We start from the raw sequence: 18,383 nt of genomic DNA, 5'->3' as shown, positions 1-18,383 counted from the left end.
TTTAAAGCATTTCCTAGTCTCAATATGGCTAGGAGAGGGGACCAGCAGATGCATCACTGGACTTCCATGCAGCTTAAAACTCACGCCAGACACCTGTGCATATGTGCCCATAAACCCAAGGAGAGTGGAGAAGGGGTTGTGGCTTGGCCATCCCCAGTGGGCGATTTCTCCCTTTCTGTCTCTCCAGTGAGTGCATGTGCCCTATAGCAAAAAAAACCCTCTCTAGGGATCAGCAGATGGCGTAATGGTTATGTCACTGGACTCTCATGTGGTCAAGTCCTGGACCCTGCAGCTAAAGACTCATGCTGGGTACATGTGCGTGCATGGCCAAAATTCCGAGAGAACGAAGGAGAAGGGATTAGGGTGTGGCCATCCCCTGTGGGGGGGTGGGGGTGGGGGTGATTTCTTCATTTCATTTTTTTTTTTTGGAGAGGTTTTTGCTATAGGGCTTGTGCAATCGCCAGGAAGACAGAGAGAGACAGAGACAGAAAGTGAGAAATCACCCCCAGGGGAGATGGCCACACCGCAATCCCTTATTCTTTTCTCCTCTTGGGATCTTGGGCACACATGCACATGTGCCCAGCGTGAATTTAAGCCACTGGGTCTGGGACTCGACTGCAGTCGACTACATGGGAGTCCAACGACACAGCCATTATGCCAACTGCTGGTACATAACAATTCACTTTAAACACTAAAAAACAAGGTATTGAGCCAGCCAGTGGTATACTGGTTAAGGTGGTTAGTCCCAGATACAGGAGGCTTGCAAAGCATGCTGGATGCATTCCCATGCATAGCCAAATTCCCTGAAAATGGAGAAGGGATTGTAGTGTGGTCATTTCCCTGGAAGGTGGGGTGCTTTCTCATGATCCCTGTCTCTTGTGAGCATCAAATAGCAAAAATTTTTAAAAAGCAAAACAACAAAAAACAAGGTTTTTATGGGGCCAGCAAGTGGCATAGTGGTTGAGGCACTGGACTCCTATGTGACCATCCTGCGAGAGTTTAAGCCACCGGGTCTGGGACTCGAATCGTAGTTGACTACATGGGAGTCCAGCGATGTAGCCACTATACCAACTGCTGGTCCCAAAGTAATTTTAAAAAAAAAAAAAAAAAAAAAAGGAAAGAAATCACACTGGACATCTGTATGTGCATGCCCAAAGCATCAGGGGAATGGAGAAGAGACTGGTGTTCCCATTCCTCCTGGAGAGTGATTTCTCACTTTCCCTCTGTCTTCTTCCTATGGCCAGTGCACATGCCCTATGGCAAAAACCTTTAAAAAGTTTTTTTTAGGGGTGGCAGGAAGCATGGAAGTTAAGGGTGCTGGACTCACGTGCCAACTGCGGTTAGAGGCCTAGACCTGGTGGCTTGCTTTCTTGCTTTCCCTCTTTTTCTCTCTCTCTCACTCACTCTGTCCCTCTCTGGTCAAATTAAAATAAGTAAATAAATAATAAATAAAGCTAAATAGAATAATTTTTTAAAGTTTTTAAAAATTTTAGGATTATTTTAAGTTTTTTTTTTTTGCCACAGGGCATGTGTGCTCACTGGAGAGAGACAGAAATATTGAGAAGGAAAGTGAAAAATCACTCCCTGGGGGGGATGACCATGCTGCAATCCCTTTTCTTCCATTCTCCTCCCAGGATCTTGGGCACGCTTGTACACGTGCCCAGCATGAGTTTCAGGTCAATGCCACTGGGTCCAGAACTTGAAACCACAATCAACCATGTGTGAGAATCCAGCGACGTACTGCTATGCTATCTGCTGGCTCCAAATTTTAGTATCTTTATCCTATATGTCTAGGTAGTTCTAGAATTGTCACCATCAGAATATGACCTTTTTTTTTTTTAAGGTTTTTGTCATATGGTGCTTGTGCTTACTGGGAGGCAAGAGAAAGAGTGAGAAGTGAGAAATTACATCCCAGAGGGGATGATCATACTGCAATCTCCTCCACTCTCCTCCTGGAATTCTGGGTGTATATGAACTCATGCCCAGTGTGATTTCTAAGCCTTCAGGTCCAAGATTTGAACCGTGGTCACCCATGTGGGAGTCCAGCACTTTAACAGCTACGTCACCTGCTGGCCCTGAATATGACATTTTTATTTATTTATTTTTAGAGAGATTGCTGCTATAGGACAAATGCTCTTGCCAGAGACAGGAAGATCATCCCCTGGGGGGATGGCTACGCCACAGTACCTCTATTCTTTTCTAAGAATCTTGGACATGCGCACGCATACACCTGGCAATGTGGGTTTCAGGCCTCTGGGTCCAGGACTCAAATCCCAGTCAGCCATGTGGGCATCCAGCGATGTAACCATTCTTCCATCTGCTGGTCCCAGAATGACATTTTCTAAAAAAGGGGGAAACTCTTAGATTTTTAAAAGTTTTTTTTTCTTTTGGAGAGGTTTTCACTATAGGGCACGTGTACTTGCCAGAAAGACAGAGAGACATAGAGACAGAAAGCGAGAAATCACCCCCCAGCGGGGATGGTCACACCGCAGTCCCATCTCCTCCATTCTCCTCTTGGGATCTTGGGCACACACGCACACATGCCCGGCTTGAGTTTTAAGCCACCAGGTCCGGGACGCGAACCGCAGTCAACTACGTGGGAGTCCAGTGACATAGCCATTACGCTAACTGCTGGTTCCCAAAAGTTATTTTATTGCTTTTTTAAAAAGTTTGCTAGATGGTACATGCATTCGCCAGAGGGACAGAGTGAAAGTGTGAGAGAGCAAACTATCAGGTCTAGTGCTCAAACTAGTCAGCCATGTGGGAGTCCAGTGCCTTAACCACCACATCACCTGCCGGCTCCATAGATAACCACCACATCACCTGCTGGCTCCATAGATTAAAGTTTTAGAAAAAAAGTTTTTAGACTAATTTAAAAAATATATATATATATATTGGGACCAGCAGTTAGCATAATGGCTATGTCGCTGAACTCCCATGTAGTTGACTGCGGTTCGAATCCCAGACCCAGTGGCTTAAACTCACGCTGGGTGCGTGTGCGTGCGTGCCCAAGATCCTGAGAGAAGAATGGAGAAGGGATTGCGGCGTGGCCACCCCTGTTGGGGAGTGATTTCTTGCTTTCTCTGTTTCTTTCTGGCAAGCGCACACACCCAACCTCTCCAACAACAATATATATATACATATATATACTTAATTCCATTTGTTATTACTTGTTAATTTGACAAGAGAAAGGGAAAGTGAGAAACCAAGCTGCCAGGTCCAGGACTCGAACTGTGGTCAACCATGTGGAAATCCAGTGCCTTTAACCACCATGCCACCTACTGGCTCCTCTAGATATTATTTATTTTTAAAGAATTTTTATTTATGGGCTGGGGCCAGCAGGTGGTGTGGCGGTTAAGGGCACTGGACTCCCTCATGGCTATGATTTGAATCCTGATCTTGGTGGCTTGCTTGAGAGAGCAAGTGAGGAAGCAAGCCACCATGTCTGGGACTTGAACCACAGTCAGCCATGTGGGAGTCTAGCACCCTTAACTGCCATGCCACCTGCTGGCCCCTAGATACTATTTTTTTAAAGCAATTTTGGGACTGGCGGGTGGTGTGGTCGTTAAGGGTATGGCAAAGAGACTGTGGCATGGTCATCTTCCCTGGCGAGTGGGGGTTCTCACTTTCCCTCTCTCTCTCTCTGACCCTTTCTGGTCAAAGTTAAATAATTCTTTAAAAAAAACCCATTTTTATAATCATACATAGCAAAATTGAGGAACTTGGCATTTCCCACATATGCCCTGCCCACACACACATATCCTCCCATTACCGACATTTCCCACCAGGGTAGTACATTTACAACAGGTGAGTGATGAGCCTATATTGACACACAATTATCATCCAAAGACCATAGTTTCATTATACAGTAGGGCTCATTCTTGGTGGTGTACATTCTATGGGCTTAGAGAAATGTATAAGGACAGACAACAGAAAGAGCAAAGGGGGACCAGGTGGCAAGGTGATTAAGGAACTCTATTCCCACTGGCTGACTGTGGTTTGAGTCATGGACCTGGTGGTTTGAAAATTACACTGGGAGAGGCCAGCAGATGGCGTGGTGGTTGAGGGCACTGACTCCCACATGGCTGTGGTTTGAATCCCAGACCTGGTGCCTTGCTTTTGCATTCTCTCTGGTCAAATTAAAATAAATAATGGATAAAGTTAAATAATTCTTGGGACCAGCAGTTGGCATAATGGCTGTTGTTGGACTCCTATGTAGTTGACTGCAGTCTGAATCATGGACCCAGTGGCTAAAACTCACACTGGACACATAGGCGTGCATGCCCAAGATCCTGAGAGAATGGAGAAGGGATTGCAGTGTGGCCAACCCCCCGGGGGATGATTTCTTGCTGTCTCTCTGGTGAGCACATACACCCTATAGCAAAAAACCTCTTCAAAAATAGTAATAACGATTATTGAAAAATAAAAAAGAAAATTATACTGGATGCATGTGCATCTAAAATCCCAAATGGGCAATGGAGCAAGGATTGTCGTCATCCCTACATGGGGGGCAATCTCTAACTTTCCAACCATCTTTCTCCAGCTAGGGCATGCACTCTATGGAAAAAAAAAAAAAAAGGACAGTGAAGTTCTGTATATAGTGTGTTTGTCCGTTTGTCCTATCTTATTCACTAATAATTACTTCCAGGTTAGAAGTGCCTCACATATAACATATTCAAACCTAATCAACAAATTAGATCCCCCTCTCCCCCAGCACTGAAATTTCAGTCTGGCCCTGAAAACTAGCACAACACCTAAAACATTCCTTCTGGCATCCTGAATCAAGATATTTCTAGCATTTTTTATAATAGTGTCCTGGTCCTAAAAAATGTCAGTAATGAAGTTTCTATTTATAAAATCTAATCATGGAGTGGGTTAAGGGAGCTTGATCTCACAACACTGCCCATGTGACTTGAATCCTAGTCTTATGAATATAACATGCTAAGTCCATGTGTGCGTGTGTGTGTGCACCTAAAATTCTAACAATGGAGAAGGGAACACAGTATCACCACTCCACAGTGTGGTGCTTTCTCCCTCTTTCCTCTCTCTCTGGCAAGCATATGCACCATCTGGCAAAAATTAAAAAAAATAATCAAATCACCATATTTCCATAATTTATTGTATTTTCAAATTCAGGACTTATGAATTTGACCAGAGAGAGAAAGGTAAAGTGAGAAAGCAATCCACAAAGCTGTCAGGTCCAGGACTCAAAACATGGTTGGCCATATAGGATTCCAGTGCCTTAACCACCATGCCACCTGCTGGCACCAAAATTCTGTTTTAAGAAGGAAGAGTATGGCATTCTAGAAAAAGTTCCAATCGATCATTATTTTCTCAATTGACACTTTCCTTATCTCCATGAAGTAAGAGCACCAACGACAATCATTATGAGCAAATCCAAATTTATTGTCATGTTATTTTCAATGTGTTTAAAAACCTCATAAGTTAGTGGGAGCCCTAGTTCCCTGGGACAGCATACCAGAGGTACTGAAATTTGACCTTTCTCTACAAACCCCCAGCACTTCATCCAATCCAAGTCCACAGCTCTAGAAAGGCAGGAGTTCTCTCTTCAGTCTACTCCTCTGGTTCCCGATTTTTCTTTCAAAGAAAGGAGGTCAAAATATTTCAAACAGGGAACAAAACCACAGTTGAGCTTCCAGCTCAGGTTTCTGGAGTAAGAAGACCCCAAGGACTCCAAAGAAAAGGACAAGGTTGAGATGGATTACTTCTTTACAGCTTTGTGAACATGGGGAAAACAAACAAACAAACAAACAAAAAAACGACCCTGCAGAACAAAAATGACTAAGGTTTACAAATGAAGATCCATTTGATAGATGAGAATCTCTTCATAAATGGAGGCTCCAGCTCCTAAAAATGGGAGGGGCCTGACTAGATATCCTGGATCAGATGAAGAAATCTGCCACATGTGAATAAAAACAATCTGAAGAACAGCTCCTCTTAATTTTGAGGCCAGATAAAATACTTGGGGACAGTGGGAAAGAGGAAAAAGCCCCAAACAGATGGGAAAATGCTGACATCAGAGTGGTATAAAAAATTCAGCTGAGTTTTTAGTGGCCGTGGCTAATTTAGCCTTCTCCCTGTTCTGTTTTAGGGCCACAAACCTTGACAAAGCAGAGTAGTAGAAAAGGCTAGAAAGAGGGGCTTGAAGGCGATGGATTTTGACTCCTGATTTTATTATTCAATCTTTTTCTATTTAAAGTAGTCTTCGGTGGCTGGGAAGCCTGGCCTCCCAAGACCAGAGTCAGTTGGAGCTGGTTGTTGTTGGAAAAGGGGTGGGTTGGGGACTGGGTTTGGGGCAGGGAGACCCCACTCTGCTGGTGGTCCTGGGTGGAGAAGGCGAACTGCACTTCACAGAGCCTGGGGTGTGGTGGGAAGGGGATGAGGCAGGAGCAGCAAACTGGGGAGATGGGACCCACCTCAGTCCCCAGCTTCATTCTCTTCTAATGTTTCTCCACTGGTAGCATTCTCTGCAGTCTTAGAGGCCTACAATTGAAGAAAGGAGGAAGACTTGTCAGTATTTAACTGCTTGGAGGTAGTATCTGAAGGTCCAAAGACAAAAACAGTTTAACCTCCTGCATCAGGACTGAGACGGTAACATAAGGAAAGCTGTACTACAGGCCAGCAGGTAACACAGTAATTGAAGCAGCTGATTCCCACAGGGCCAACTGTGTGGTTTGAGTCCCAGACCTGCTGACTTGAAAAACACGGCAAGTGCATGTGTGCCCAAATTTTTGAGGGGAGAATGGAGGACAAGGGATTGTGTTGTGACTATCCATCCTGAGGGGTGCATTATTTCCTTCTCTGTTGAGCACATGAGCCCTATAACAAATTTAAAAAAAAGAAGGAGGAAACCTCTACTCTCTACTCCATTATGGACCCAGGAAGGTAAAATGAAAAGGGATCAGTTTACTTTGCCAGAGAGGAATGATCATTAACAAACCTTCTTTTTTTTCTTTTTTTGGGTTTTTCGACTTGCAGAACTCTGGAGAAGGGCCTGGAAACAGAAAAAAAAAAAAAGAACAAATTTTGAGGAATGGAAAAAAACACAAACATTGTTATTCTCAGTACTATAGCTCTTTCAGGACTCCTGCCATTGAACCTTTAGTCCTATAGACAGGTGCCACATGATCACCACTTTCCATTCCACACTAACCTTTAGCTCTGCATCCTGAACTTCCATCTCAGACTTATAGAGGTCAGGCTCAAAGGGACCACTGGTTATCCGCATGGGGCCATTGGGCATAAGCAGAACTGTAAATTTGAACTGGGCCACAAATTCACCTATGGGAAAAATGAAGATGTGTTTTGAGAAAATGTTTCTTTGTCATATTTATGTCTTTTAAGTTGTACGGGGAAAGGTAGCATATAATTATAAATTCCAAAGTGAAGCTCTTTTTGAGAACTCACCCTCCTTCTCATAGAGAACATTAAATGGTTGTAGCAGTTCATGTTTGGCGCATTCCACCACACCCATCCGAGCCTTCTTCTCATCTTCAAATGCTCTGGGTAGGGGAAGATGGAATTCAGAGGTATCCTTAACTCTCCATCAAGTCTTACATTTTGCTCATGTTTCTAAATAGCTCCCTACCCTCAGGCAGAAGTCATGCTTATGACTGCTTTTTAAAATTACTTTCAAAAAGAAGATGAGAAATGACGTGCATGTATGTACTAGCTACAAGTCTAGGCAGGAGGAAAGAGGGAGGGAAGGGTGAGAGAGGGACAAGTGTTCCTGGGCGTATGGTCTATGAGTCAAAACTGGTTCCAAGTCCTGTCCTTGTTAAGTGTAGTACCTTAAAGTAAATGGCATGGCATCGAAACGCCTTTCCACCTCACTGAAGAAGGCACGTGAAGTTTTCATTTTCAGGCCATACTGTTTAGAGGGATCTCGTTTGTAAATGGTGGTTCTCTGCCCTGCATCCTTAGCCTAAAAGGATAAGTCAGGTCACATTTGGTCGGGTGAAGATATCCTCGGTCTCATCTTGGCTAACTTTGTACTCTTCTCACCTTCCCCTCTCCTGAGCTGACGAGAACATCCACAGCATATACTTCATGTACTTCAAATTCAGCTTTTTCATGGTCCTTCCTAAAAGGAATAGAAAAAAAGAAACCATTAAGAACAATAAGTAGTTTCTGAGAGCTTGGAGTAGAAGGTGGACAAGAATAAGTTGGAAGAATAGAAATAAAGTTGATAACTACTCTGGTATAGTGGGAGATGAAGAATGGGACTGGAACTTACTTCTGCTGGTCTGTGGGATTCTGGATAATGGTTTTCTCTCCATCAATGACATGCTGCTTCAATTGATGTGACAGCATACCTACAAACAGAACAAGGCCTATGGTACCAGCTATCTAGAATCCCCAAAATTTTCCATTCCACCGACCTAAAGTATAAGGAGTTTGACAGGGTCAACAATGAGAAAAGTGCCTGGCTCTAGACTGAGCTAGAGCCAGAATGAATCCTCAGGGAATAAAAAGCTTGATTTTGTTAACCCATTCATTCTTAGTCTAAGGTCTCACCTTCTATGGGCGTGCAATTAAATGAGTGGGCCACTTTGTTCCAGGCGTCTGTCACTTGTGTGTTCTATAAATACAAGATCAAATAAAAGGTGAGATATCATGGGTCTAGTAAGTTCTCTACATAAGAGAAAGAAGCATAATGAACTTAAGAGTTCTAATATCCTCTCCATTCAATGCCAATTATTCTCATTCAATGGTTTTCATTTCAGTCTTATCATCCCCGCAAACTAAAATAATCGTATATACTATTATTTTTCAAAGCACTTTCAAAAAGATGGTCTGATTACACAATACTTGAAGGTGAACAGGGCAGATCTACAGCCCATTCTATAGAAGATGAAAATATGGAGGCTCAGAAAGGTAAAATGATTTGCCTGAAGCTGAACATGTATTAAGTGAAAGAACCTGGTCATAAACCCCACATTTTCTGATGTTAAATCCAGTGTTTATTCCTTTATACCTGGCATCCTACCTATTGACTGGATCCAAATTATAATTCTTAGACCAAAAAAAGTAAATAACTATTCATAGCTAATATTGAATGTGCTGGGTATTGTGATAAGCGTTCTACATGGATTATCTGAATTGTAATAACAACTCTGTGAAAATAAGACACAATTTTATTTTTCCCATTTTAGAGATGAGGCAATTGGAGTATGAGATTATTATTTTTTTAAGAATTATTTTATTTAACTTTATTTACTTATTTTTTAAAATTTGACCAGAGGGACAGAGCAAGAACAAGAGAGGAAAAGTGAGAAAGCAAGCTACCAGGTCCAGGACTCAAGCTGTAGTAAGCCATGTGGGAGCCCAGCCACCAAGTCACCTGCTGGCTCCATGTGAGATTATTATATTTTCTTAAAGAATTATTTATTTCTTTAATTCCATTTGTTATTATTTTTTAATTAGACCAGAGAGAGACAGACAGAGAGAAAGGGAGAAAGAAAGCTGCTAGGTCTGGGACTCAAACTGCAGTCGGCCATGTGAGAATCCAGTGCTTTTAGCCACCATGGCACCTGCCAGCTCCCACATGAAATTATTTTTAAACAGTAAGGTGTGATAATATAGTATGGATCCAGCTTCATTTCATAGCCATTATCATCCCTACCTTCCTGTGAAGATACAAATTCATTAATACAAATAATAAAAATAAATGCGTAAAAGAATAACAGCTAATTGAAGTATTTACTATGCCAGGCACTGTTCAAAGAGCTTATATCAACTGTATCAGGCTAGTTGTCATTTTAATATAAAGAAACTAAGACAGATTCTTCAGTGGGTTCTAGAAAAATGGGGGTTAGGAAGGCTGACTCCCTGAATGGTTGAAAATCTGTGCCTAACTTCTGACTCCCTAAAAACTTTAACTATAACTACTATTATTTTCTGTTATATGTATTATATACTATAACTTAAGAATAAAACAAGCTAAATAAACAGAGCCAACTGGTGGTGTGTGGTGAAGGTGGCTGGATTCCACACGGCCAACTGTATGGTTTGAATTCTAGACCCACCAGCTTGAAAAACAAGCTAAGTGCATGGTGCATATATGCTCAAAACCCTGAGAGGAGAATGGATTGTTGTGTGACCATCCCCCTGGAGATGCTTTCTCTCTCCTTCTTTTTCTGTCTCTCTGGTGTGTACATGTACCTCATAGCAATTTTTAAAAAAATATTTATTTTTACTTAATACTATTTTTAAATTTGACCAGGGGTGGAGGGGAATGAGCAAGCAAGACATCAGGTCCAGAACTCAAACCAGTCAGTCATGTAGGATTCCAGCGTCTTAACCACCATGCCACCTGCCAGCCCCCTATAGCAAATTTTTTAAATAAAAAATAGGGGCAGCAGATGGCATGATGGTTAAGGCACTGGACTCCCACGTGGCTGACCATGGTTTAAGTCCTGAACACAGCAGCTGGCTTTCTCACTATCCAGTCCTCTGATTAAAATAATAATAATAATAATAATTATAAAGAAAAATTGGGAACCAGCAGTTAGCGTAATGGCTATGTTGCTGGACTCCCACGTAGCAGACTGCGGTTTGCGTCGCGGACCCGGTGGCTTAAAACTCACGCCGGGAGCATGTGCGTGCGTGCCCAAGATCCCAAGAGGAGAATGGAGGAGAAGGGACTGCGGTGTGACCCTCCCCCCTGGGGGGTGATTTCTCGCTTTCTGTCTCTATGTCTCTCTCTGTCTGTCTGGCGAGCACATGTGCCCTATAGCAAAAAAAAAAAAAAAACAAAAAACAACAAACCTCAAAAGAAAAGAGAATCATGCCAGACATTTGTACATGCATGCCCAAAATCATGAATTGTGGTATGGCCACCCCTCTGGTTGTGTTTTTTCTCTCTGCTTCTCTGATATGGGTATAAATCCTATAGCAAAATTTTAAAAACAATAAAAAAATAGGGGCCAGCAAGTGGTGTGGTGGTTAAGGCACTAGATCCCCACTAGATCCCCACATGGGTGACTGTGGTTCGAGTTCCTGACCTAATGGCTTAAAAACCAGGAATGTGTGGGTATGTGCCCAAAATCCTCAGAGAAAAGATGAGAAGGGATTATGATGTGGCTATCCCCCAAGAGGTGATTTCTCACTTTCCTTTCTCTGTCTATCTCTCTCTGGCACATGTACACGCCCTATGGCAAAAACATAGAAAAAAGAAAAACAAATAACACAAAATAAAAAAACTAAAGAAAACATTACAGGAGCCAGCAGGTGGCGTGGTGGTTGGGGGTGTTGGGACTCCCAAATGACGAACCATGGTTTGAGTCCTGGACCTGGTGGCTTGCTTTCTCAATTACTTACTTTCTCTCTCTGTGTCTCTCTGTCTCTCTCTCTCACACTATCCTTCCCTGGGCAAATTACAATAAATAAATGAATAAATAAATAAAGTTAAATAATTCTTTAAAAAAAAAAAGATTACTACAAAACCCATAAGACAAAATACATTTATGGTACTGTATTATATTTTTCAATATGTTTATTGGGGAAAAAAAGTATAAGAGAACTTGCCATTCAAACCTAAGTTGTTCAAGGATCAACTGCAATACAATTAAGTAATAATGGGGATGTAGTACAAACTGATTAATAGTGTGAGGAGCAAGAACACAGGAAAGGAGGGAAAAAAGGACAATACTCTTAAGTATGGAAAGAGTTTGTAGAAATTTGAGTGTTAGAGATGAAACGTCTCCACTGACAATCTAACAAGCTTAATGCTCTAAGTTCATGAAAATGTATGATACCTAGGTTTACCAATAGTCTTGCAAAGTGCAGAACTAACTTTTGGCTTCTTTTGGATACCAATTTATTGGGACTATAATCTCTCCCGTTCTTTTCTATGATTTTCGTTCTGTCAGCTTTAAAACTGAGTTTTTGTGGGAACCAGCAGATGGCATTATGGTCACATCGCTGGACTCCGATGTATTTGACTGGGGTTCAACCCCCCGACCTGGTAACTTAAAACTCAGGCCCGGCAGGAGGAGAATCTTGAGGCGTGACCAACTCCCGCCCCAGGGGGTGATTTCTTGCCATCTGTCTCTCCAGCAAGTACCTGCGCCCTATAGCAAAAATCTCTCTTAGAAAAAAAAAAAAAAATATTGGGGCTGACAGGTGGTGTGGTGGTTAAAGATGCTGGGCTCCTATGTGGCTAACCACTATCTGAGGCCCGGACTTGGTTTGCTTTCTCGATTCTCCTCCCATGTTCTCGCTCTGTTCCTCTCTGATAAAATTAAAATAATAATGAAATAAATAAAGTTAAATCATTCTTTTTGAAAAACTGAGTTGTTTTAAAAAAGTATTTATCCAATTATCTCATTTGTTATTTTTTAATTTGACCAGAGAGAGAGAAAGGGAAAGTGAGAAAGCAAGCCACCACACCACATCTGGGACTCAAACCATGGTGAGCCATGTGGGAATCCAGTGCCTTTACACCACCTGCTGGTCCCTAAAATATTGAGTTTTTCTATCAGTTTTATTGTAAGCCACCAACTGCAAATTATTCTTGGGAAATATGCACATAGAAAACAAAAAAGAAGGCTTTGTATATGTTCCTTGAGAAGGGACCATATATCCCCATACACCTAGCATGGAACTGTGGAGATACTCAAGAGTTTACTGCTGTTTAGTGTTAAACTCTTTAGGTTCTTCCTCTTCTCTTTATGAAACCCCATCCAGGAGCCAGCAATGGCATGGTGGTTAAGGTGCTAGACTCCCACATGGTCGATCACAGTTCAAGTCCCGGACCTGGCAGCTTGCTTTCTGACTTTCTCTTTCTCTCTTTGGTCAAACTAAGATTAATAATAAATTAAATAAATAATTTTGAAGGATTATTTAACTTTCTTTCTTTCTTTCTTTCTTCATTCATTCATTCATTCATTCATTCATTCATTTATTTATTTATTTAAGTTTGACCAAAGAAGGACGGAGGGAAAGTGAGAAAGCATGCTGCCAGGTTCATTCATTCATTCATTTATTTAAGTTTGACCAAAGAAGTACGGAAGGTAAGTGAGAAAGCATGCTGCCAGGTTCATTCATTCATTCATTTATTTAAGTTTGACCAAAGAAGGACGGAGGGAAAGTGAGAAAGCATGCTGCCAGGTCCAGGACTTGAACCATGGTTGGCCATGTGGGAGTCCAGCACCGTTAACCACCACGCCACCTGCCAGCCCCTAAATAAATAATTTTAAAAAAGGAAAAAAAAAATAAAAAAGGTGGAGGGCAGTCAGTAGTTCCATACCATGCCTAATGCATTCTTTCTATAAAGCCTTGGAATAAGATTAAACAGCTTACCTGGTTTCCAGGTTTGACCAGGCGTAGGGCAGCTTCAGCACAGAGGTGAGCTGCCTTAATGACATCTGCTTTCCGCCCCGTTACCTGGGTCCCCTGTAGATAAGGAAATATGAGTGTCCTCCTAGAAGGGTTAAAAACTCAGCTGATAGGACCAACAGATAATGTAATGGTTACGTCATTGGACTCCCACGTAGCTATGGTTTGAGCCCCAGACCCAGTGGTTTAAAACTCACGCAGGGTGTGTGTGTGTACCCAAAATCCTGAGAGAAGAATGGAAGTGAAGGAATTGTGGCATTCATCCCCCCAGAGGTGATTCCTCACTTTCTGTGTCTGTCTTTCCAGCAAGCACACACACACCCTATAGTAAAAAATCTCTCAAAAACCACCAAAAAACCCTGCTGACTATCTAGGTTTCTATCTGTGTGCTCACATGCAAGGTCAGTCAGTGAACAGGATAGAAACAAAACCTTTCTCCTGTGCTTCCCCAGAGATTCTCTCCCCACGTGTGGTGGGGACCAGCTCTGTAGCCTGATGGTTAGAGGAGCCAGATCCCATATGGCCAACTGCATGGTTCAAGTTCTGGCCCTGGTAGCTTGAAAAACATGCTAGGGGGACCAGCAGTTAGCGTAATGGCCATGTCACTGGACTCCCATGTAGTCGACTGCGGTTCGAATCGCGGACCTGGTGGCTTAAACTCACACTGGGCATGTGTGTGTGCTGTGGTTCAAGTCGCGGACCTGGTGGCTTAAACTCACACCAGGCACGTGTGCGTGTGTGCCCAAGATCCTGAGAGAATGGAGGAGAAGGGATTGTGGCATGGCCACCCTCCTGGGAGGTGATTTCTTACTTTCTGTCTCTCCGTCTCTGTCTTTCTAGCAAACACACGCACCCTATAGCAAAAACCTCCCCAAAAAGAGAGAGAGAGAAAAAAAAATACTAGGTACATATGTGCACATTCCTAAAACCCCAACTGGATGGAGAAATGGAGGAGGGATTGACATAATCATGCCCCTTTGGGGAGCTGCGCTCTCCCTCTCCTTTTCTATTTCTCTCTGCCAAATACATACAGCCAAAAAATTAGAAAAACACATTAAATACCCCCCACCCAAGGCTGAAAAAGAGTTCAAAAAGAGGCCACCTACCTGAGCTACATCAACCACAAAAGTATGAGCCACATTAGCAATGAAGCCATCTACATGGACCCCAAGGTCACTGAAAGACAAGAGCAGAGTACTACATTAGGAATTGGCACTATGCAAATGCCTAGGGAAAAAAAATGCTCTAAAACAGTTTAACCTTACATTTTAACCAAGTCACCTTCCTTGAGAATATAGTCCTGGTCGCTCTTCAAAGGGGAGAAGTGACATACACAGTTATTTACCGAAATGCTGGTAGGAAAGGCAATACCTGTAAAGAGAATCATACACCTTACTGCCTTGTTCTTTATTCAAAGTCCTGCTGTTCTTCAGAAAAACAGAAGGAATTTTTCATGTTCTTAATTAAATTTATTCAGTTTGGATTGAATAGGAAATGGCTTGTATCTCACTTGCTGTTCTAAATTTCCAAATAGCTCAACTAGAGCTAGAGTGGGAGTTGTATCATTACAATGGAAAAAGATAAAAACATACAGTATCAAATAAGGATTAGGGCACTGGACTCCCCCATGGCCGACTGCGGTTCAAGTTCTGGACCTGGCAGCTTGCTTGCTTTCTCTGGTCAAATTAAAATAAATAAATAAATGCTTAAAAGTAAGATAATTCTTTTTACTATTTAACTTTATTTATTATATCATTATTATTTTCTAGTTTGATCAGAGAGACAGAGAGAGAGAGAGAGAGAGAGAGGAAGTGAGAAAGCAAGCCACCACGTCTGAGACTTGAACCATGGTCAGCCATGTGGGAGTCCAGTGCCTTTAACCACCATGCCACTTGCCGGCCCAAAAGTAAGATAATTCTTAAAGGGACCAGCAGGAGGCATGGTGGTTAAGGCACCAGACACTCCCACATGACTGACCATGGTTTGAGTCCCAGACCTGGTGGTTTGCTTTCTCATTCTCTAACACCCCACCCGTGCTGTCTCTCTCTGTTAAATAAAAAATAAATGAAGGAATAAATTAAATAATTCTTTTTAAAAAAAAAGAAAAAAGAAAAATAAGGTTAAAACATGAGAAGTAGGGGACCAGCAGTTAGCGTAATGGCTATGTCGCTAGACTCCTATGTAGTCGACCATGGTTTGAGTCCCAGCCCTGGTGGTTTGCTTTCTCATTCTCTAACACCCCACCCGTGCTGTCTCTCTCTGTTAAATAAAAAATAAATGAAGGAATAAATTAAATAATTCTTTTAAAAAAAAAAGAAAAAAAAAAAAGAAAACATGAGAAGGAAAAGAAATTTTTTTCTTTTTTCTTTCTTTTTTTTTTTTTTTTTTTACCTTTTTTCATTTCCTTTTCTTTCTTGAAAATTTTCCCCGTTTCTTCCATAATCATGGCATCTCCTTTCTCACACAGGCTCAGTACTGACACACCTGAGCTGGATGCTTCCACCAAAGACCGAAGTACCCCTGGGGACAGAATCAGAACATGTTAGCTCTGGATTTATTTACTGTGTAGTTACCACCCAATACCTGAAAGTTGGACTCAAGGGTTTCTAATATTCTTAGTGCCATTTTCCTGAGGCTGAAAAAGGAAACAAATGTTGTCTCTTGGATGTATGATCTCTATAATCTCTAACTTCTATCTTCCTTTCCCAAAGTAGAAAAGGTCAGCACTCCCTTCTCTTCCCTACATTATGTGACAACTGGGTATATACAGTGTCTCTCTAGGCAAGGCATTGGACTTTCTAAAGATGATACCTTTGGTGCAGAAGGACAGAATTATAATCAGAGGGCTCTCACCAAGGTATCCCACATACAAGCAAAGAAAACGAGAAGAAATTTATAGGCGTTTGGGACTATGGGAAGGGAGAGATAGAACTGCTGACTCAAACCTGATGCGCTGTTAAATGCTACCTTCTTCCCCTAATTCTCAAAACACCCTAATTAGGTGTTTGTAAACTCAATTTATGCAGATTTATTTCCTCATAAATGAGTGTATAATCCAAGGGATTTAATCTGAAGTGCCTGGGTTTAAAGCAGACTCATGACTTAAAGCTTTCAGTAGATCTCAAAGACCCCTCAAGTTTCAAAATTGGAATCTGCGAACGAGTGCCTCAAGTTATAAATGACAAGAAATAGAATTCAAACCACCATTATCAAACACCAAAAAGTGCCCCAAACGAGAAAACTATACTCCATGTTCAATGTGTTATAAAACACTGTTCTGTTCTTTCCCTCTCCAGGTCTATCTTGAACTCCAGGTTTGATTCTTGAGATTTCAGTTTGGGCAATTCTTTGGAAGCTGGAAAAACTCATTCAGCCACAGGACCAAAGGAATCCTAAATACCTCCACCCAACTGTTCTTATGGTTAACACCATTTCAAAGCCAAAAGACAAGAACTTTTTACCTCCCTGAGTTGTTTTTTTTTTTAAAGTGGGATGGTGAATTAGCAAAAATAATGAGCCATCTGCCTGCAAATCAGGCAGCCACCGAGAAAGTCAGAATACAACTCGAATAAGGATGACCTGTGACAATTTGAAAATCAGTCCCCCCTTTCCAGATAGATTCACAGGTTTGTCTAGTCGGAGTGAGGGGGCACCTCCAAACACTCCCAAAGTTGTCAAGTTCCCAAAAACAACTGTGAAGGCTGAGGCTATCCGCACAGATGAGCGGAGTGGCAGTAACGAAAACTTGAAGACCCGCCAGAGAGAAGTCCAAGAGTGTGTTGGAAGCCCCAACGGTCCCGAGTGGCCCTAGGGTGGAAGAGGGCCCCCACCAGGGTAAGAGTTGAAGTAAAGGAGGAAAGACTCCGGCAAGCACGTGGTGGGGAAGCTGGTGTCAGGGACCGTACCACAGGAAGACGGGAGCCAGCTACCCGCACCGGGAACCGGCCACACGTGCCGGCTCCCAGAGTCGCGACAAATCAGAGGCGCTTCCTTTTCGAGGTGGCATCGCCACTGCCAGAAACCGAGATCTGGACTGAAGGGTGGAGTGCAGGAAAAGGCGCACTTTGCCTCCTGACCAACGGCCTAGGGTCGGAGCCTGCCAGGGGCTCCTCTCGGCGCCCTTCGCGTCGCTGGCCCACACTTCCACAGCCTATAGCCCAGGCCTGGCCGCTCAGGTCCCAGGCGCGACACCGGGTCTTCCACATGCCGCCCCCAGAAGACCGGTGCGGGCTCCGCAGGACCCTGCTGCTCCCGCCCCTCCGGGGCCAACCTGGCACCTCTCCCTCTCAGCCTCGGTTCCCGGACCCCTGAGGCCACACTCACGGTTGGCGATGTCGCCTCCCATCTTATACTTGGTCACGACCAGGTCCTCGGCGATAGTTTGCTCCTGCTGTTCGTCTTCGCCCGACATCTTCCTACCGCCACCAACACCGCAGCCTCGTTTCCCCTGAGCCGCCGCCTCTGTCTCCCTTCCTAGACGTAGGCTGTGGCTAGAACCCCCCTCGATCCGCGAGGAGAGCGCGAGCGAAAGCGCGAGCAAGCAAGGGAGCTGGCGGGCGGGCGAGGGCGAGAAGCAGCGAGCGCGCGGGCTGCGCGCAGGGGACGCTGGGAGCACGAGTCTTTTCCACCGCCAGTCGCCAGCCGCCCTCGTGGACGCGTGGACTACAACTCCCAGCCTGCCCCTCGCGCCCCTAAGCCAGGCCCTGGGGCCTTGCCCTCCAAGGGCCTCGCACGCCGGAATCGCCGGGCACGCTGGGAAGGGTCAAGCTGCGGCGGGAAGGCGGAGCTGTTGGGAGTATCAGGGAAAGCGTGGTCTCTCCGGGAAAACCCACATCCAACAGGAGCGCGGAGCGAATGCCTGTAATATAGGGGGGGTGGGCTGAGGGAGAAGGGGTGGAGCTACAGCAGGGAAATAGTTTAGAGGCGGAGGAGCAGGGTGGAACCGGGTGGGGCCGAGGCGGGTGGGCAGTGTCTACACCTAGGGCGCGGACGCTCGGTGCGTCCTGCCTCGGATCCCTGCC

The 18,383-nt window shown here is 43.7% G+C and overlaps 1 protein-coding gene across 1 annotated transcript; it reads right to left on the bottom strand.

Annotated features, from left to right (window-relative positions):
* Window positions 1-6,064: 6,064 nt before the first annotated feature.
* PA2G4 (proliferation-associated 2G4) lies at window positions 6,065-18,002 on the bottom strand. The gene is made up of 13 exons (XM_006165592.3): window positions 17,686-18,002; window positions 15,754-15,882; window positions 14,628-14,733; window positions 14,469-14,538; window positions 13,327-13,419; window positions 8,539-8,602; window positions 8,258-8,336; window positions 8,026-8,104; window positions 7,812-7,945; window positions 7,429-7,523; window positions 7,175-7,302; window positions 6,962-7,015; window positions 6,065-6,504 (listed from the first exon to the last, which is right to left on the bottom strand). The coding sequence occupies exons 1-13, from the start codon at window positions 17,771-17,773 to the stop codon at window positions 6,439-6,441; spliced, it is 1,185 nt and encodes a 394-aa protein (XP_006165654.1). The 5' UTR covers window positions 17,774-18,002; the 3' UTR covers window positions 6,065-6,438.
* Window positions 18,003-18,383: the final 381 nt, after the last annotated feature.

This window comes from Tupaia chinensis, unplaced genomic scaffold (genome assembly GCF_000334495.1).
Source record: "Tupaia chinensis unplaced genomic scaffold, TupChi_1.0 Scaffold143970_1, whole genome shotgun sequence".
In the NCBI taxonomy this organism is placed as follows: Eukaryota; Metazoa; Chordata; class Mammalia; order Scandentia; family Tupaiidae; genus Tupaia; species Tupaia belangeri.
Note: the sequence above shows the minus strand (reverse complement) of the source record. Positions and strands in the feature narration are given on the sequence as shown.